Raw genomic sequence first — 21,493 nt, 5'->3', positions numbered from 1 at the left:
GAGAGGAAGAAATAAAATTGCCTTTGTTTGCAGATGATATGCTTTTATACATATAGAAAATCCTAAAGACTACACCCCAAAACTGTTAGAACTGATCAACGAATTCTGTAAAGTTGAACAATACAAAATTAACGTGCAAAAATCAGTTGCTTTTTTATACAGTAACAACAAAGTGTCTAAAAAAGAAATAAAACAATTCCATTCACAATATCATCAAAACAATAAAATACTTAGGAATAAATTTAAATAAGGAGATGAAAGACTTGTATACTGAAAATGATAAGACTTTGATGGAAGAAATTGAAGACACAAATAAACAGAAAAATATCCTGTGTACTTGGACCAGAAGAATTAATATCATTAGAATGTTCCTACTACCCAAAGCCATCTATAGATTCAATGCAATCCCCATCAAAATTCCAATGGCATATTTCACAGAAATAGAAAAAAAAATTCTAAAACTTTGTGTGGAACCACAAAAGACCCCTAATAGCCAAAGCTATCAGAAGAAAGAAGAGCAAAGCCAGAAGCATCACACTTCCTAATTTCAAACTATACTACAAAGATATAGTAATTAAAATAGTGTAGTCCTGACATAAAGTTAGACACATAGACCAATGGAACGGAATCAAGAGCCCAGAAATAAGCCCCTGCATATACAGTCAACTAATACTTGACAAGGGAGTCAAGAACACTCAATAGGAAAATTATAGCCTCTTCAAAAAACGGATAACCACATGCAGAAAAATGAAATTTGACCTCTATCTTAAAGCACTCACAAAAGTTATCTTGAAATGGATTAAAGACTTAAATGTAAGACCTGATGCCATAAAACTTCTAAAGAAAACACAGGGAAAAAATTCTTTGACATTGGACCAGGCAATTATATTTTGGATATGACACAAAAAGCACAAGCAACAAAAGTAAAAATCAACAAGTGGGACTACATCAAACTGAAAAGCTTCTGTACAGGAAAAGAAATACTTTTAAAAATGAAAAGGCAACTTATGGAATGGGAGAAAATATTTTCAAAGCATATATCAGATAAGGGGTTAACATCCAAAATATGTAAAGAACTCATACAACTCAATAGCCAAAAAACCCAAACAGTCCATTGTTTTTAAAAAGGGCATAAGAATTAAATAGACATTTTTCCAGAGAAGAAATACAAATGGCTAACAGGTACATAAAAGATGCTCAACATCACTAATCAGCATGGAAATACAAATCAAAATCTCAATAAGATATCACCTCACACCTGTTAGAATGACTATCATCAGGAAGACAAGAGATAACAAGTGTTGGTGAAGATGTGGAGATAAGGGAACCCTTGTACACCGTTGGTGGGAATGTAAATTGGTGTATCCATTATGGAAAACAGTATAGAGTTTCCTTGAAAAATTAAAAATAGAATTACCATATGATACAGCAATTCTACTTCTGGGTATATATTCAAAGTAAATGAAAATAGGAATTTGAAGAGGGATATGCACTCCCATGTTTATTTCAGCATTATTCACAGTATGGAAACAACCTGAGTGTTTGTGAACAGATGACTGGATAAGGGAGTTGTGGCATATATACAATGGAATTTATTCAGCCATGAGAAAGAAGGAAACGCTGATATTTGCAACAATGTAGGTGGACCTTGAGGGGATTATGCTAAGTGAGATTAATTCAGACAAAGGGATACTGTATGATATCACTTATATGTTGAATCTTAAGGCGAACTCATAAATACAGAGAGTAGAATGATGGATATTACACGTTGGGGGTTGGGGAAATGGGATACGTTGTTTAAGGGTACAGATTTGGAACTAGGAGATAAATAAGTCCTGGAGAGCTAATGGACAGCATAGTGATTATAGTCAATACTACTGTATTATAAACTTCAAAGTTGCTAAGGGACTAGACCCTAATTCTGACCACAAAAAAGACATGAAAATTAGGTGAGGTGATAGACGTGTTAGCTAACACTAAGATGGTAATCATATTGCAATAAATAAATGTATCAAATCAACATGTTGTATACCTTAAACTTACACAATGTTATATATCAATTATATTTCCGTTAAAAAGGAATACGAATTACATGGTGTGATTTCTTAATTGGAACTCAAAGAATAACTTTTCCGAAATATTATGTAGGGTGGTATTAAATACTGTAATATTTTCTCCAATTCCCTAACAATGCAAGAAAACCAAAGTAAAGGAAAAGCGGAGAATTTTGCTGCTTCTCTTTCATCTCCCATTGGTTGCACCTCCTTTTTATGGGTTCTTGGTCAAAGGTGACTCCAGGTCCAGGTAGTAAAGAAGATTGTTCATTATAGCTCAGCCCGTCCCTTTTACGATCTCTATTTTTACCTCACGCATAGCACGCCTTTATAATTATTTTCCATTTACTTTTCCATTTATATTTCCAATTTCTGTCAGGGAACAATGAGAAAAAGAAAACGCAAGCCAAGTTCTACAAGCGCCCCAAGACTCCACCTGCTGATTCAAAAATAAAATTGCAGACAGGCGGGAAGCTCAGCCCTACAGAGGATTCTGGGACGTGTAGTCTCGACGCTTCCTGTGATTGGGGCACTTCCGCTCCAGGAAAGCGCGGATGTGTTCATCGCGTCGCTGGGGAAATAGAGTACAATCCAGTGCTGTGCGTGTTTGGAGGCATTTCGGATACCGGAGGGCGAGAATACGAAGCCGCTCCTTTCGTGGATTCTGGGAAATTCGATTCAGGCCGTCGATGTTGGAGTCGGCACTTTCGCCCCGGGGGGCGGGGCAGCGGCTCTTGTTCCTCTCGGGGATGCTGGGAAATGTAGTCCAGGAGCTCCGCGTAGTCGGAGGTATTTCCGCTTCAGGAGATTGCGATTGCGGCCTTCGGTTCTCTCAGGGAGGTGAGTGATCTTTGGGAGCCTGCGGTTTCTTTTAACTTTTCTGATCTGGTCCTGGGATCAGCCGGCCTCGGTCCTCGGTCACAGGGCAGAAAAGCCTCGACCTGCGGCAGAAGGCGGGGTGGAGGGGCGGGGGCAGCCGTTTTCCTTCCCCTGGCCCGATTCTCTGCGTTTGCGGCGGTTCGCAAGTCCTCGGATTGTAGGCGGACCGAAATCGGCAGTTTGTCTCCTGGGCTCTTTGCCTTCCAACCCGCCTCCCCCCAGCACCTTCTTTCCACACGCTCTGTTACTTCCTAGCGACATAAGGTTGGATGAGAATTTAATCTTTCTGTGCCTTGGTTTCCTTTTCTGTAAAAAGGGATATTACGAGTACCTGCCTTATACAAGAGAAATGTTTGGGACAGATCAGGCGTGTGGCAAGGTGTCAGCTGTTAATGTTAATGATATGATAATCAGAAAAGCATCGCTTTCGGTGGAAGCTCCTCGAAATGCCACTGGCTCTTCTTTCTGATCCCTGCGGGAAAGGAGGCTGTGCCTGGACGACTTCTGACCCGTTTTTAAAGAAAATGTGGGTCACCCACAGATACCCGCTGTAGTTTTCCCAGGACCACAAAGTCGTATCTCCCAGCCTCCTTTCCTTCTCCTGCCCTGGCATCTGAAAAGGGGGGCTGTAGAAAAGAGAGGAGTGAGCCCAGGGCTTCTGGTAGCAGAGCCCCACCGTGGCAGGACTTAGCATCTTCCTTTTCTGTTCCAGTGGTAGAAGGTATTTTATTCATTAGGAAATATTTCTGCTACAGAAGCGTTCAGTTACTGTTAAATAATTGTGAAAATATGTAGATCGTGTACAGGGCATGAGTGGTAATCAAAATAGTTAAACATTGAGTCCTAAGTCTCATCCTAAGGGCTTTATAAAAATTAGTACATTTAACCTTCACCAGGCCCTATGAAGTGAATACTTTTATTACCTCTATTTCAGATGACGAAATGGAGATAGAGAGAGCATAAGTTACTTAAGAGCAGTGGGATTTGAGTCTAGGACTTGCGTTCCTTATATCTTTGGATATCCTTGGTCCCCTAGTTTAAAATCCCCAAATTGGAATTAGGAAACAAAATAGAAAAACAGTCTATCGAAATATTCAACCATAGGAAACTGGCTGCAGAGGAGGCATTTGGCATCAAGTTGTGGAGGTAGGTTGGAATTTTATTGTAGAGGATTTGAAAGCAGGGTTAGTGAGTTTGGGTGTCTTTATAAAAATGTGAGGGCTTCCCTGGTGGCGCAGTGGTTACGAATCCGCCTACCAAAGCAGAGGACACGGGTTTGAGCCCTGGTCCGGGAGGATCCCACATGCCGTGGAGCAACTAAGCCCATGCGCCACGACTACTGAGCCTGCGCTCTAGAGCCCTCGAGCCACAACTACTGAGCCCGCGTGCCTAGAGCCCGTGCTGTGCAACAGGAGAAGCCACCGCAATGAGAAGCCCGCACACTGCAATGAAGAGTAGACCCCACTCGCCTCAACTAGAGAAAGCCCACGCACAGCAACGAAGACCCAACGTAGCCAAAAATAAAATAAATAATAAAAGTAAATACATTAAAAAAAATGGAAAGCATTCTCATTTAATCTTATTTTAAGTAATATTTATAGCTTATATTCCGATTATACAAGAAATGCACATTCATTGTAGAGAATTCAGAAAATGTAGAGATATGATGTAATGAAAAACATTAAGAATTACCAATATAGATGTATATGTTATAATGTATAGTATATGTATGGCATATATAGGACATAGATATATAGGATATAGATGATTATTAACATTTCAGTGCATTTCTGTTTATCAGTTTTCAGTGTGTATTTATGTTATACAAAATTGTTATCAGATTATTCATATCCTTAACTCTTTATTTTTGTAAATTTAATTTATTTATTTTTGGCTGTGTTGGGTCTTCGTTGCTGCGCACAGGCTTTCTCTAGTTGCGGTTCGTGGGCTTTACATTGTGGTGGCTTCTCTTGTTGCACAGCACGGACTCTAGGCACATGGACTTCAGTAGTTGTGGTGCACGGGCTCAGTAGTTGTGGCTCGTGGGCTCTAGAGCACAGACTCAGTAGTTGTGGCTCACAGGCTTAGTTTCTCCACGGCATGTGTGATCCTCGTGGACCAGGGCTTGAACCTGTGTCCCCTGCATTGGCAGGCAGATTCTTAACCACTGTGCCACCAGGGAAGCCCCATATCCTTAACTCTTAATTCTGGAAATTTCCAGACAACCCAAAGTATAATATCAATGTAATGAATTCCTGTGTAACAGTCACCCTGCTTCAGTCCTTACTAATCTTGTTGCATCTCCCTCTCCCCATGCACACATTTTTCCCATTGAGTATTTTAAGGCAAACCTAGATGTTGAGTTAGTAGGACTTAAAAATTAATTATTATAAGTTGTTTATGTACGAAGACCAAGGGAGGGGAGATTGTATTAGTTTGCTAAGGCTGCTGGAACAAGCTATTACAGCCTGGGTGGCTTAAACAACAGAAATTAATTTTCTTACAGTTCTGGAGCTGGGAGTCCAAGCTCAAGGTATCAGCAGGTTTCGTTTCTTCTGAGGCCTCTCTCCTTGGCTTGTAGATGGCCGCCTTCTTGCTGTGTCCTCCCGGTCTTTCCTTTGTGTGTGTGTGCATGTCCCTGCTGTCCCTGTTTGTGTCCGAATTTCTTCTTAGAAGGACACCAGTCAGATTGATTTAGGGCCCACCCTAATGACCTGATTTTAACTTAGTCACCTCTTTAAATGCCCATCTCCAAATACAATCACATTCTGAGGTCCTGGAGATTAGGAGTTTAATGTATGAGTTTGGGGCTGGGGGGGTCACATTTCAGCCCATAACAGGTATTAACAGCAACTCTAAGATTTTCACACATGGCAACTTGGAGAATGTTATTTATATGAAAAATTTAGAAAGAGTTGCAGTTATGGAAGGAAAATGATGAATTTCCTTTGCTCCTTTGGAGTTGCACTTGCCATAGGGCATGTAACTCTCAGTTTCATCTCTCTCTCCTGTTAGGCTACAGGGTCCTCTGATTCATGGATCTGGTCATATTCTTCTCGGAGTGCCCGGCACGGGGTCGGCAGAGAGGAATTGTTCAGTAAGTGTGATTCATGCAGCTGCCCAAAAGGGCTACAGCCTGTGATTAGAGAACAAAAATAGAACGACAGTCTATAACCATATGCCTTGTCTGATACCTCACTTACTTTTGGGGAGATGTAGAATCCACCAACTTTTTCGGAGCGTTCAAAAGTTAATGTATGATCATGCCTAGTATCGTCATGCTCTAAAACAAATTTCCTTGGAAACAAATGAATTCTTTTAAAAAATTGAAGTATAGTCGATTTACAGTGTCATTTAGTTTCAGGTGTACAGCCAGTGATTCAGTTATACATGTGTGTATATATACATTTAAAAAGAATCCACCCTTTTTTTTTTTCTTTTTTTAATTGAAGTATAGTTGATATACAATGTTGTGTTAGTTTCTGGTGTACAGCAAGGTTATTCAGTTATACATATATGTATATATTCTTTTTCATATTCTTTTCCATTATAAGTTATTACTAGAAACTGAGTATAGTTCCCTGAGCTGTACAGTAGGTCCTTGTTGGTGATATATTTTATACATAGTAGCATGAATATATTTATCCCAAGCTCCTAATTTTTCCCCCCCTTCCCCTTTGGTAACCATAAGTTTGTTTTCCAGTCGATGTTAATGTTCAAATTTTTGTTTAATACGTAGGGAACATGATGGAGATGATGAGAATAGCTGACATTTGTTGGACACCTTTTGTGACTCAGTGAATTTCCAATGCTGTATGTGCACTGACTCATTTTTCTTTCATCACAATGCTATCATTATTCTCATTTTTAAAAGGAAGAAGCAGGGAATTCCCTGGCAGTCTAGTGGTTAGGACTCCACACTTTCACTGCTGAGGGCGTGGGTTCGATCCCTGGTCAGGGAACTAAGATCCCGCAAGCTGCGCGGCATGGCCAAATAAATAAATAAAGGGAAGAAACAGTTGTAGACAATTGAATAAATGACCTGGTTGCACAGTCAGCAAGGGGCAGAGCCAGGATCAGACCTCAGCCGCTGGGTTTGAAACATGGCTCCAGCACTTTGTGACTGGATGACCTTGGGCAACTTACTTAACTTGTCTGTGCCTAACTTTTCTTACGTCACAATATTAATACCTACCACAAAATTAATGCCTACCTCCTAAAGTTTTTGTGAAGATTAAAGGGGATATGATATGGAAAGTGCTTGAAATAGTGCCTGGCACATAGTACCTCCTCTATGTATTACAGACTAGAGTTGTCCTTTATTTATTACAGGGGAGTATGCAATATGAAAAATGCAGTGAGTTATTAAAAGGGCAAAGCATATTTTAGGGTATTCTGTTCTCCCCTACCTTATTCTTTTAATGCTTCAATTCTACCATACAGTTGAACAAAAATGAATAGTTTCAGTAATAACCATTGTTGAAACTTACAACTAACATAATTGGCTGTCTTTTGAACCTAGTGAGTCCCTGGGGGATGATTATATGGTCTCTATTGCTTTAAAAAGGTCTAAGTCTGCACCAGCCAGTATCGTAGCCATTGGCCACATGAGACCATTGAGCTCTTTAGATGTGGCTGGTGCTGAGATGTACTGTAAGTGTCAGACACACAAGGGATTTCAAGCACTGAAAAGGAATGTAAAAGATCTCAATAATTTTTATATTGATTGCAGGTTGAAGTAGTAATATTTTGGATATGTTGGGTTAAATAAAATATATTGTTAAAATTAAGCTCACTTCTTTTTACATTTTTTAATGTAGCTGCTAGAAACATTTAAATTACCCACGTAGCTTGCATTATATTTCTGTTGGACAGCACTGCTTTAAATGGAAGCCTCCCTTTTCCCTCTGAGGATTTGCGTCCAGGGGGCATTTACAAGTTACTCTTGCCTCTTAGACCTCCAAGGGCATCTTACAATGGAGAGGAGCAGGGAGCTGGTCATCAGGAGGCCTGAGTACCAGGCCTAGCCCTACCCTGGGCTTCCCGGCTATTCTTGGGCAGCTCGGATAACTCCTTGAGAGGCAGCATAGAATAGTGCAGTGGTTCCCAGACTTTGGTCATATTAGAATCACCTGGGGAACCTGGTTAAAAACTCTAAAGACCCAGTCCTTTTACTATTTCAATGAGTCTAGGCTTCTGTGTTCTTTCTTAGCTCTCTGGATGATTCTGATGCTGTTCCAGTCACTTCCTTTTCACCCGGTTTAGGAAGGAGAAGTCCTTGTCCTAAACAGTATGAGGTGGCCACACCGGCCAGCTGCGATTGGCAGCAGTTTAGTTGTCACGTACTCACAGCCTGCGGGAGGAGGACGCTGCCTGCTGTGCCGGGCCGCCCAGGGCTGCACTCGGGACTAGAATGAAGCAGCGGGGGCTCCGGGAGGCAGGCTCGGTAGTGAACAGAGGGTAGGGTGACCTTGCTTCCGGCAGGAGGACGTGATAGGCTTCTTTGAACAATTTCGCAGCTGGCACAGAGATGAAACCTGGTAGGCTGAGGACTCAGTGGGTGAGGCTGGTCCAGCTGATGGAGTGAACTGTGTCAGGTCTTCATTTATAAAGGTGACCGAATACAACGTGGAGAGGTGATTGAGAAAGAAAGGTTTTAGTACTTACAAGTCCCCCAGGAACAAGAGACACAGCATGCCACCGAGGGCCACACGAATCCTGTCACATGCAGGGGTCGGGGAGCAGGGAGAGAGGACCGTGCCTTTGTGACTATAGTGGCGGGAAGGAACTAGGTGGAGACATCCCCTGTTGGGCACTAAGTGAGAACAGGCAGGTCAGAGGGCAGTGATTGGGCGGATTATATTATGACCCTCTTGTGCCCTCGAAAACTGGCTTGCAGGGAATGTGTAAATAACTGTGGTCGACAGTCTGGCCTTGTGATTCAACAGACTTAGGAAGAGGTTAGTAATCACAGATGTCAAACAGCTAATACAGAATCTAAAAACATGGTTAATCCATAGAGGAACTAGCTGGATGGGGCACCTCTTCCCAGGGGAAAGGGCCGTATCTGGAGAGAGCAGAGGAACTCATGGCTGGGCCTTCTGGGCCCTGTGAGGCTCAGAGATGTCTTGGTAGCGCTTGGAATTTAGGCCTTAAAATAGAGATGCACACCAGAGTTTGAGAACCACTGCATATTGGTCAAGGGCATAGGCCTCGGTGTCATTTTGCCTGGGGTTCATTGCCTGGTGCAGTGTCCTGACTGGACAATGAAATCATAGCCTGGGATGGTGGGAGGGGGGCAAAAATGCAGCTATCAGCAACCCACCTCCACAGATTCTGATTTAGTTAGTTTTGGATAAGGTCTGAGCTTTTTTTTTTTTTTTTTTTAATGAATTTATTTATTTATTTTTGGCTGTGTTGGGTCTTCGTTGCTGCACGCAGGCTTTCTCTAGTTGCGGCGGGCGGGGGCTACTCTTCTTTGCGGTGCACGGGCTTCTCATTGCGGTGGCTTCTCGTGTTGTGCAGCATGGGCTCTAGGCACGTGGGCTCAGTAGTTGTGGCACGCAGGCTTAGTAGTTGTGGCTTGTGGGCTCTAGAGCGCAGGCTCAGTAGTTGTGGCACACGGCTTAGTTGCTCCTTGACATGTGGGATCTTCCCGGACCAGGGCTCGAACCCGTGTCCCCTGCATTGGCAGGTGGATTCTTAACCACTGCGCCACCAGGGAAGTCCCAAGAGAGCTGTTTTTGACTGATGCTACTCAAATTGTGATCCAGGGACCAACAGTGTCATCACCTGGCATCTTAGTAGAAATGTAGATTCTTCGTCCCAATCCTTGATCTCCTGATTTAGAATTTCTGGGGGTGAGACAGAGGACCCTCTATCTTGGCAGGGTCCCTGGTTGATTCATGGAACATTAAAATTTGAGACGCACTGGTAGTGAGAACTGACTCAGGACTTTTTAACAAAAAATATTTTCTGTTTCCCTCTGGCTTAATTACTCGTCCTTCAGATATCATATACCTGCATGGCTCTGTCTGCCTTAGTTCAGGTCTCTGCTCAAAGGTGAGAGAAGCCTTCCATGACAAAAACTTAGTCTGTACCAGCCCCTCCTTCCACCTCTTCCTATACCTTTACCCTGCCTTATTCTTCTTAAAAGCATCTCTCACTATAATATCAGTGTGTTACTGCCCTTGTACCCCATTATACTATCAGCTCCATGAGATCAAGGTCTTTGCCTGCTTTGTTCACTGCTGTATCTTTCAGATCTAGGCTCCTTGGCTGGCACAGAGCAGGCTCTCAGTAAGTATATTTTGAATGAATGATTCGGGAGATAAATCACGAGGCCCTGATCTACATGGTGCGTCTTTCAGTTCTTCATTCCAGCAGTCATTCTGTGAATCTTTGTTGAGTTCCTGGCAAGCGCCTGTGGCAGCATCCTAGGTATTGGGGACACAGCAAGAAACAAAACTCCCTGCGGGACAGATGTGATGAATGTAAATGAGCAAAATACCTAGTAGGATGTTAAAGAGTGATACGTGCTAAAGAGAAAAGAATTAAGCAGGGATGGGGGGTCAGAAGTGTTGGGATGTCATTAGGAGATTGAAATTCTCTGTAGGGAGGAACTGTCTGAGGAGGTGACATTCAAATAAAGAAGGACGTGATTCTTGGTGTGGCCCTGGTAGCAGTCTCCCTGGCCCCAGCCCCTTCCCCTCAGATCTCCCATCTGCTGGGAGAGTGATCTGTTTCCAACACCAAAGGAATCTTCTGACTCTCCCTTCCTTTGCTGCTTTCCTGCTGACTTGCCGGTAAACTGGGACACCCGTCATTATGGTTTGAATCCTGCCTTCCTGCCCAGCTTTTTCTGCCTCTTGTTTGTGTTCACTTACAGTTGTAACATTTGTTCTCTTGAGCTTTTTCAGAGATTCTGCTTCTCTCTGGCTAATAGAACTCAGTCATCCTCCAGAGCTCAGATCAAGCCACATTGATGTAGAACCTGCTCCAAACAAGTGTGGACCCCAAGGCCCATGACTTGCGCTTCTAAAGTACCCAGTTCACTACCCTGGTACTTAGCAATGTGCAGGGCGATTGCTGGTTTCCTAATCACTAGACTGTGAACTTGAGTAGTCGTATCTTTTAGTCTGATTTCCATAAATGTTCATTGAATTAATACACTCATTTTTTAATGAAGAGTTAACAAGTTATCCTGTCTAGTGCTAATCATGCAGGCAATTAAATAGTTGTCATTCTCAGTGTTTTGATGGACACACACTGTGGATTTTGTAACAGGAGTCTCTTTAGACATTGACTTTGAAGAGTGGGAATCACCTTCCTAAGATAGTATTAAAAATCCAGAGGCCCTTTTCCTTCCAAAGATGACCTTGATCTTGCAAATATAGTGGAAGACCTAGAAGAAAAACTTGGAAATAAAACCCCCGCTCTCCAAATCCTCCCAAGTGGGACCAGCCTCAGAATTTTGCCTCTCAAAGAAACCTTTGACCAACTAGTCTAGTCTTTTTATGTGCCTCTGCTGGAATGAACCTGTATGGGGGGGGCTTATGTGTCAGGACACTGACATTGACACTGACTGCTAAGTGATCACTGTGTTACAGGCACTGCTTTAGGTGCTTGGGATGTAAAGCTGAGTTAGTATTAATCCCAAAACAGATAGTGATTTACTGATGATCCCCTTTCCACAGAGGTAGTGGAAAGATCTCCCTGTAAAACACTTCTTACTGAGCAGAAGTCACTGGACAAATACAGAGTCAGAACAAGGTGAATTCCAAATCCTGCAAGGGTATCTCTTCTAAGATTGGAAAGTTTTACACTGCCCTTTTCCATACAGGGTTCTTCTATCTGGAGTAGGACTAGCTAATAATAATAATAAACTAATAAGTAATTAATGAACCAATAATTAACTAATACTAATCTCTTAATCTGGATATTTTACTCTCAATTTGCACACTCCCCAGAATCAGAATCATACTCTGACAGCTACGAGAACTTGTATTAGGGCCACTGTGTGTGGTTGGGCAGGTCGTTCACTGCACCGGGGCTCTCGGTTGAAGGCGTAAGTGGCATCTGGAATCCTGCCCACGTCTGCTCATCAAGCCGTATGCGGTTGCAGCCACCCCAAGGAAGAGCTTCCTTGACTATTTCATGTAAAGCAGCCCTAGTGAATGTTTAAGCTGCCAGATACTGTTCCACATGTTTTATGTAGAGTCACTTAGACTGACTAACCTTCCTATGAGGTTGGTATTATTATAATTATATTACTATATTATATATCATTATATTATTATATAAATATATTATACTATATATCTATATACTATATAATTATAATATATTGTATTATAATTATATAATTATAATAATCATTGTTATTATTATAACCATCCCTAATTTATAGATCAGACCTTGGGACTAAGTAGTAGCAAGTTGGAGGTGCCAGGATTCAAATACTGGGGGTCTGATTCTAGAGCCTACATCCTTCCCAACCCTATTCTCATCTCCTTCAAGCAGATCCTCTGGCTTCAGAGTCCTCTCCCTGTTTCTATGTCAGTCTTTTATCCCTAGCTCTCAAGCTCTCGTTTCTCTCTGCATGAGACCTCAGACTCCCATCTGTTTATTTTTTTCTTTAGAAGCAGCAGAGAGACAAGATCTAGAAGACTGGCTTCTTTGTGAGAGCTGGATTCAGGTTCCGCCCCTGCCCCTTGACCTCACCAAGCCTCGGCTTCCTCATCTGTTACGTGGGAACAACAGTTGTCATCGTCATCATTTATTAAGAACTTGGTAAAATGCCAGGTACAATGCCAAGGGCATTTAGCTCATTCATCTACCACAGTAACCCTAGGGCTGACATTCTTTTTCTCTCCTTGTTATAGTTGAGGAGAGGCACAGAGGTGGAGGTGATCAGACTGCAGTCACACGGCTAGTACACCCCTAGCTTCTTCACAGGTGTGTGGGAGGTACCTTAGTGGAACAATGCGTGCCAAGTGCTTCTCAAGGTCCCTAACACGTACTTAGTGCTTATGTAATGTTAAACATTGCCGTTTTTGTTGTTTTTATCATTACTATGATTAGCTTGTTAATTTAAGTGGCATGTTGACTAACTTACTGTTAAATCACAGGATTCTATTAATTTTTCTTCATCTCCATGATAAGAGTGTTTTTAAGGCCCTATTGTTAACAAATTCAAATTATCAAGGTCTTACATCTTTGAAAAAGCCGTCATCCACAATATCAGATTCATAGAGAAAGTAGAATAGTGGTTACCCGGGACCGAGGGGAAAGGGAACGGAGAGTTAGTGTTTAATAGGTACAGAGTTTCAGTTTGGGATGGTGAAAAAGTTGTGGAGATTGTTAGTGGTGATGATTCACAACAATATGAACGCACTTAACGAACTCTACACCTAAAAAATGGTTAAAATAGAAAATTTTATGTGATGTATATTTTACACAGGAAAAAAAAATCAATGTAATCTTAAATATTACTGCAAAGGCATCAAATTAAATATGACAAACCAAGAGAGAATAACAGATATTGCAGAGGCTAAAGGTGATTTTCATACAACAAAGCAACAGCCTTTTAAGGCTCCATTGAAGCTATTTGTGAGGACAAGTTTTATGTTACTGAATATTACCTGCTTTCTGCTGCTACTGAGAAATAAGGTGCCCTGAAAGTGTTCTTTGAACTTTCTGCCTACTTATTTAATTCTTACAACAATCCTATGAGATAGCCGTTGTTAATCCCTCCATTTTTACAGATGGAAGAATTGAAGCACAGAGATACTAATAATTTGTCTAAGATTTCACAGCTAATACGTCACAGTTTCATGAACCTAGACATTTGGCCCGAGAAATTACTCTCTTAACCTGGGTACTTTACTCTCAATTTCCGCCCTCCCCAGAATCAGAATCATACCCTGAGAGCTACATGAAGTTGTTTGAGGGCCACTGTGTGTGGTTGGGTGGCTCGTTCACTGCCCAGGGGCTCTTGGCTGAAGGGGTGAGTAGCATCTGGAATCCAGCCCAGGCTTTGCGTATCAGGCCACCCTGAGGAAGCGGCACTGTTGCTGCTTCACAGTAAGCAGCCATGTGGGTCAGTGACACCCTTGGCCAGACTCTGACGGCTTTTTTCCTCCTTCCCCCGTTGTGCCTGCCCAAGACTCAGCGCTTCCCCAGAAGGAGGAGGGCAAAATGACCAAGTTCAAGGTGAGTTGGGCTTGCCCTTCTAGGTGTTAACTTGTCACCTCATTTCTCAGTGATAAGACACATCCTATTTCTCTTTCTTGGGAAAGATTAAAGAGAACAGTAGGCGTTTGGGAAACTCTTCCCAAGAAGAGGGCCGAATGATCCCTACTTTTTATTCTTGTTTGATTTATTTTTGTTGTTTTATCACCTTTTGTAATTTCACAAATAAGAGTAGAACAGAAAAAGTCAATAGCAACGAAAAAAATCTCTCACGTTATTACTGTTTCCCTTACAAAACTGTCTTCATTTTCCCATGTTCTTTTCCTCATATGTGTTCATAACTGTGTATTTTTAATTCCTGTAGTATAAACCTCTCAAATTATACCTTTTCTAATTGATATTATATATCCCACATCTTTAATGGCAACATCATATTCCCTTGAATTTGTGTACATTGTGTGTGTGTGGCGGGGTGTGTGTGTCTCATAACTTTTCCCCATTCATGGACATTTAGGTAGTTTAGAATTTTTACCATTTTAAAGAACACTGTAGGGGCTTCCCTGGTGGCACAGTGGTTAACAATCCACCTGCCAGTGCAGGGGACACGGGTTCGATCCCTGGTCTGGGAAGATCCCACATGCCACGGAGCAACTAAGCCCATGCGCCGCAACTACTGAGCCTGTGCTCTAGAGTCTGTGAGCCACAACTGCTGAGCCTGCATGCCACAACTACTGGAGCCCGTGCGCCTAGAGCCTGTGCTCCGCAATAAGAAGCCATGGCAGTGAGAAGCCCGTGCACCGCAACAAAGAGTAGCCCCTGCTCGCCGCAACTAGAGAAAGCCCACACGCAGCAACGAAGACCCAACACAGCAAAAAATAAATAAATAAAAATAAATTTAAAAAACAAAACAAAACACTGTAATAACAGTTTTCCTAATACAACCAATTTCCTCAAAAGGGAATTTGGAAGAATTTGCCATTCTATGGTCTTAATGTTCTAGGTACTCTAAATTGACAAAGTACATTTGCTATCCAGTACCTCGGGTATTTTGTATGTAGAATATTCCAAAATGGCAGAGTGTACCAGGATCTAACTAACGCTTCATACAGAGAAAATATTATTAGATATTTTCATGTAAGAAAGCTAGATTGTTTCTTACCCATGTCTGAATCATATCATGTGCATGTTTTATTTATTGATTTATATTTTTTATTAACATATTAATGAATTTTTTCAAAGTACTAATATACTTAATTTTAAAAGTACAAAAGGACCTGTACAGAGACTTCATTTCTTAACTGCATTTAGTCTCAGACCAACCTTATGAGGCCGAACTTGGTCTCCTCTGCATTTTAATGACAAAGAAACAGGATTGTAGAATTTATGAAAACTGCTCAAGTTCACATAGGAAAACAAAGATCCAACCGATCCTAAAAAGACTCCTAGGATTTTTACTTGGATAAAGAGAGACAAGGGAAAAGAATTCTCCACCTGGGACTTAACCTATTCTGTGGGGTGCCTAGTTGTCCTGGTGGGTGGAAGACTCCATAGATGATACTGTCCCTACCATAGATCACTCTCAGTGGCCCCTTCTTCTCCATGACCTCTGTTGCTCATATAGGGCACTGGATGTGCAGGGCTCTGGCACTGAACACAGTCTTTGTATGAAAAGTTAAAACAATGCTCTATACGAGTGATTCTTAATTATGGGCGATCTTACCCTCAGGTAACATCTGGAAACATTTTTAGTGTCACAGCTTGGGAGTGCTACTGATATCTAGTGTGTAGAAGCCAGGGATGCTGCTAAACATCCTACAGTGAACTCAGCAGCCCCCTGCCCCACCCCCAACAAAGAGTCATCTGTCCTCAAATGTCAGGAGTGCCAAGGATGCTAAAGCATGCTGTACCCAAAGCTGTTCAAGAACAATAGCAGAATGTGGGTGAAAATATTTATAATACACACTCTAAAAAAAAAAAACTTAAAATCTCGAATAGGAATTTTACAGAATCCTAAGATAAAACCCCAATTGGAGTATGAGCAAAGAACATTAACAGGCAAGGTTCTGAAGAAAAAAATGAAGATGGCTAGTAAATATGTGAAAATATGATGAGCGTATTAATTATAAATAAGTACAGGTAATCCAAATAAGTTGTTTTTTACTGATAAGATTGCCTAGGATTTAAAAATACGGTTATATTCAATGTGAATGGTTTAGAGAATCAGGGATACTTATATACTCTTGGAGGAGGATAAAATAGGGGAAAAGTTGAAAAGAAAATCTGCTGTTGTACATAATTATTTTGAAGCTGCCTATTCTTTGACATTGCAGTTTTTACTCTTTGGAACTTATCCTAAGAAAATAATTGGATGGGAAGCAAAAATCTATGTAAAAAGTTGTTCTCATTTATTGTGAAAAGAAGAAAATCTAAAACGTAAATGCGTTATGGGGAATGTTTAACTATGTTATGGTAAAATTGACTCTGGTCCCAGAATCTGGAACCACTTCGTACACATCATCCCCACTTTTCTCAGTGCTGCCCTTTCTCCAGGGGACCTGCGTTGCAAGGTTCAGGTGGAGTGTGTTTGATGTCGTAGGAGGCGGTGACCTTCAAGGACGTGGCCGTGGTCTTCACGGAGGAGGAGCTGGGGCTGCTGGACTCTGCCCAGAAGCAGCTGTACCAGGAAGTGATGCTGGAGAACTTCCGGAACCTGGTCTCAGTGGGTGAGGAAGGGCACTCTGGGACTGAACATCGGATCAGCCCCTGTGGTATTTATTTACGTGTCCTTGAATGGGCAGGGCTTTGGAGCTCTTGAACTGGTTTCCGGTTTTCTAATCAGCATGAGACACAGAGATGGCGTTTTCTAGTCTTTCTCCCCAGGCCAAAGTGTGTTTGTAAACGAACTGTTAATTGACCGCATGACTGCTGTATGTTTTCTGGCTTTTCAAATTGTGGTCGTCTCCAATTAGTAGGTCATGACACTCTTTAGGGAATCGAAATAAAATAGGGTAGAAGATATCAGAGCCCTTGGCAATAACTGCACGTTGCAGTAAAAACTGTGGCCCGTTGCCAAGAATAGTGTGAGAAATGGTGAAAAGGGTGTGATGAAAATAATGTTTTCCTGTAATTTATACTTATGTCTGCCTATCCTAGGTTTTTGCATAAAATGTATTTCCTCCCATGGGTCATAATTAAAAGTTAGGAAACCACTGATTTTGATGTCCTGAAGACAGTGCAGTGGGAACCACAGTTTTTCTTAGTTTGGGCCTCTAACATACTGATTTTAAATGTTTGTTCTTGCCTTTTTTGCAGGGCATCAATCGTTCACACCAGATGTAATATCCCAGTTAAAGAGAGAAGAAAAGCTTTGGATGATAAAGATAGCAACCCAGAGCCATCGCTCCTCGGGTGAGAGCCGTGTGACCCTGAGTCTGTCCTGCTTCTTGTTGCCTTCACAGCTGTGACTCTGGTCCAAGTCAGCACCTAGACTGTGGATTACTGCCTCAGTCTTTGTAATGCTCTCTCTTCTGCTTTGCTCATTCACAGTTAATTCTCCACTCAGAGTGACTCTTTTGAATTCAAATCTTGTCATTTCTCTGCTCAGAACCTCTTGTAGCTTCTTACTGATTCAGAATAAAATCCCATTATTGAAAGTGGCTTATGATATCCCATATGCCCATCAATTTTATAGTCTGGTTTCAAAAACTACTTTTTCCCTTGGCCATGGGGTAGGGGGGAGCGGTTTAAATATTGACTCCTACTTGAAAAAGGAAAATTTTTACACATACAGAAAGAGAGTATAAAAATTTCAGAAGCAGGCAATCCATAGGCCCCATGGCCATTTTTATACCCTGTGCTTTCTTTTTTTTGGCCTTCTGAGTGATTTTTGCCATGATTTTTTTTTTTGGCCACACCGTGTGGCTTGTGAGATCTTAGTTCCCCGATCAGGGATCAAGCCTGGGCCCTTGGCAGTGAGTGTGTGGTGTCCTAACCACTGGACCACCAGGGAATTCCCTGATTTTGTGATCATCATGATTTTCTCATCAGCAACATCCACGTATGTTAACCCTGCATCTAGTGAAGCCTTTCAGCTTCCCAACAACATGGCTGTTTCCACTTTCTTTCCTGTTACGGGTAACTTACTTGAAAAAGCTCTTTTACTTTTGTAACATGGCTCTAACTCTCACAGAGATGTCAAACTGGGATTTATTTATCCATTCAACGTGTACTTATTGAACACTGACTGTATCAGACAGGGTTCTGGGAGTGGTGATAAACCAGTGAATAATACAAAATGCTTGTCCTCATGGGTATCGCATTCAAGTGGGAGATGACATAAAATGAAAAAGATTAAGGACGTATGTAGTATGACAGATAGGAATATGTGCTGTGTAAAAACAAAACAGGGTAAGGCAAATGGAGATTGCCAAGCGTGTAGAATGGATAGGGAGAATTTACTATATGATATTGTATGGTAAAAGAGGCCTCACTGATAAGGTGTTATTTGAAAAGACACCTGAAAAGAAGTTAGTAGCAAGCTATATGGCTAATTGGTGGAATAGCGTTCCAAGGAGAACGTAACTCTTCCGGTCCAATGTTGATTTCGAGACTCTGTATTATGCCTTATTTATTTCCTCCTCGCGAGTTCTTGCTCTGTTGTAAAAGATAACCTTCTAATTTTTCACTCTTTTTTTTTTACCCCTGGTGGTTGTAGGAACTTTAACGTTATGAGGTTTTAGAATGATGTATGTTATTACAGTAACATACTAATTCCAAAACTTGGCTTTGATTTTTTTTCCAGCTAACCCTTTCAGTGTTGGGAAAGACCTGGCTCTGTGGCCAGGGAAAGTAAAGTTTACAGCCCATTTGTCTTCCTGAAGGATATTTCCCAGCAGGAGGCAAAGAACCACTCTCTGCTTCTACTCTGAACTTTAGGGCCTTAGGTGGTAAGGTATTTCTCCCAGACATGTATCTTTCCAACTTATTCATTGCCTCAAAGTCTCCTTCCATTGGAGTAAACTTCCATTAAAATAAAGCAGAGGTTTTTCAATGTTGCCTGGGGACATCCTCTGATAATCTGTCTAAGGGTCTTACTAGACATTTTGAGCATTTTGGTCAGATGTGCATGCAGTAGGCAGAATTATGTGGAAGCTGTTTATTAGCCACCTGCTACAGCAAAGAAGATAAGGCTTTGAGTAAGGTACAGCTTTGTCTTTGTAAACATTCCCTAGGAGGTATTTTTTTGCTCTGTAGCCATCAGATTTCTAATTTATATCTCACCTATGAAACTTACTATGATTCTAAATGGATTACACTAATGTGTAGTGAATGACAGCCTGGTGGACCACCTCTTGGTGTCTGGAGACATGTAAATCAGAGAACATGATACATGATGTTAAAGAAAAACAGAAGCTTTTTGAGGTTCAGTAAAGCCTTAGGGTGTGGGCCTAAGTTTATAACCTTGACATCTCTGAGCAAAGCACTCACATGCCCCATCTCTAAATTCTCTTTATCCATTTAGGAGACAAGAATCTAAATGGCATGGAGACTCTTCAAGAAGTTGGATTAAGGTATCTGCCACATGAAGAGCTTTTCTGCTCACAAATCTGGCAACAGGTTACAAAGGAATTAACTGGGTGTCAAGATTCCGTGGGAAATATTCAAGGAACTGGCTCTCAGATGGAAAAACAAGGTGGCACACTCAATAAAGATGAGGAGTTTGGTAAAGACTTCAATCAGACTTCACATCTTCAAGTTCACCGCAGAGACCACACTGGAGAAAAACCCTACAGAGGGGTGGAGTGTGAGAAAGGTTTCATACGGGACTCTCACCTTCAAATGAACCAGACAGCCCACGTAGGAGAGAAGCCCTACAAGTGTGAAAAATGTGAAAACGCCTTCCGTCGGCTTTCAAGTCTTCAAGCCCATCAGAGAGTCCACAGTAGAACAAGATTGAACAAACATGATATGTTGTGTAAGCGTTTCAGTCAGAAGTCATATCTTCATCATCATCAGAGAGTCCCCACTGGAGAGGATCCACACAGATTTGAGGAGTGTGGGAGGAACGTCGGGAAAAGCTCACATTGTCAAGCTCCTCCCATAGCCCACACGTTGGAGAAACCCTATAAATGTGAGGAGTGTGGACTGGGCTTCAGTCAGCGCTCCTATCTTCACATCCATCAGAGAGCCCACACGGGAAAGAAACCTTATAAATGTGAAGAGTGTGGGAAGGGCTTCAGTTGGCGTTCACGCCTACAGGCTCATCAGCGAATCCACACTGGGGAGAAACCCTACAAATGTGAGGCCTGTGGCAAGGGCTTTAGTTACAGCTCACACCTGAACATCCATTGTAGAATCCACACAGGTGAGAAACCCTTTAAGTGTGAGGAGTGTGGGAAAGGCTTCAGTGTGGGTTCCCACCTTCAAGCCCATCAGATAAGCCACACGGGAGAGAAACCATACAAATGTGAGGAGTGTGGCAAGGGCTTCTGTCGGGCCTCAAATCTTCTGGACCATCAGAGAGGCCATAGTGGTGAGAAACCATATCAGTGTGATGCATGTGGAAAGGGCTTTAGTCGTAGCTCAGATTTTAACATTCATTTTAGAGTCCATACAGGAGAAAAACCCTATAAGTGCGAGGAGTGTGGGAAAGGTTTCAGTCAGGCCTCAAATCTTCTGGCCCATCAAAGAGGCCACACTGGAGAAAAACCATACAAATGTGGTACATGTGGGAAGGGCTTCAGCCGGAGTTCAGATCTTAACGTTCATTGTCGAATCCACACGGGAGAGAAACCCTATAAATGTGAGAAGTGCGGGAAGGCCTTCAGTCAGTTCTCAAGCCTTCAAGTGCATCAAAGAGTCCATACCGGCGAGAAACCATACCAGTGTGCAGAGTGTGGGAAAGGCTTCAGTGTGGGCTCACAGCTTCAGGCCCATCAGAGGTGTCACACTGGAGAGAAACCCTACCAGTGTGAAGAGTGTGGGAAGGGCTTCTGTCGGGCCTCAAATTTTCTGGCTCACCGTGGAGTCCACACAGGAGAGAAGCCATACCGATGCGATGTGTGTGGTAAGCGCTTCAGGCAGAGATCATACCTTCAAGCCCACCAGAGGGTCCACACTGGAGAGAAACCATATAAGTGTGAGGAATGTGGTAAGGTCTTCAGTTGGAGCTCATACCTTCAAGCCCATCAGAGAGTCCACACTGGGGAAAAACCATACAAATGTGAGGAGTGTGGGAAAGGCTTCAGTTGGAGCTCAAGTCTTATAATTCATCAGCGAGTCCATGCTGGGGATGAGGGTGACAAGGACTGTCCCTCATCAGAGAATACATACAGCAAAGAAGCTCTATAAAATTACACGGTTTAATA

The 21,493-nt window shown here is 42.1% G+C and overlaps 1 protein-coding gene and 1 pseudogene across 1 annotated transcript in view; one reads left to right on the top strand and one right to left on the bottom strand.

Annotated features, from left to right (window-relative positions):
* Positions 1–21,493, bottom strand: part of LOC132353967 (carcinoembryonic antigen-related cell adhesion molecule 1-like) — a 902,477-nt pseudogene that overhangs the window by 524,439 nt on the left and 356,545 nt on the right.
* LOC132353842 (uncharacterized) overlaps positions 1–21,493 on the top strand; it is a 55,715-nt gene that overhangs the window by 10,208 nt on the left and 24,014 nt on the right. The window contains exons 4-9 of the mRNA XM_059905342.1: positions 2,434–2,894; positions 12,575–12,737; positions 14,101–14,147; positions 16,723–16,894; positions 17,439–17,534; positions 19,648–21,473. Of these exons, the coding sequence (XP_059761325.1) occupies positions 12,731–12,737; positions 14,101–14,147; positions 16,723–16,894; positions 17,439–17,534; positions 19,648–21,473 (2,148 nt within the window). The 5' untranslated portion in view covers positions 2,434–2,894; positions 12,575–12,730. The remainder of the gene's footprint in view (positions 1–2,433; positions 2,895–12,574; positions 12,738–14,100; positions 14,148–16,722; positions 16,895–17,438; positions 17,535–19,647; positions 21,474–21,493) is intronic.

Source organism: Balaenoptera ricei, chromosome 19 (genome assembly GCF_028023285.1).
Source record: "Balaenoptera ricei isolate mBalRic1 chromosome 19, mBalRic1.hap2, whole genome shotgun sequence".
Classification (NCBI taxonomy): Eukaryota; Metazoa; Chordata; class Mammalia; order Artiodactyla; family Balaenopteridae; genus Balaenoptera; species Balaenoptera ricei.
The sequence above is the reverse complement of the archived record's forward strand: the minus strand, read 5'-3'. Positions and strand labels throughout refer to the sequence as shown.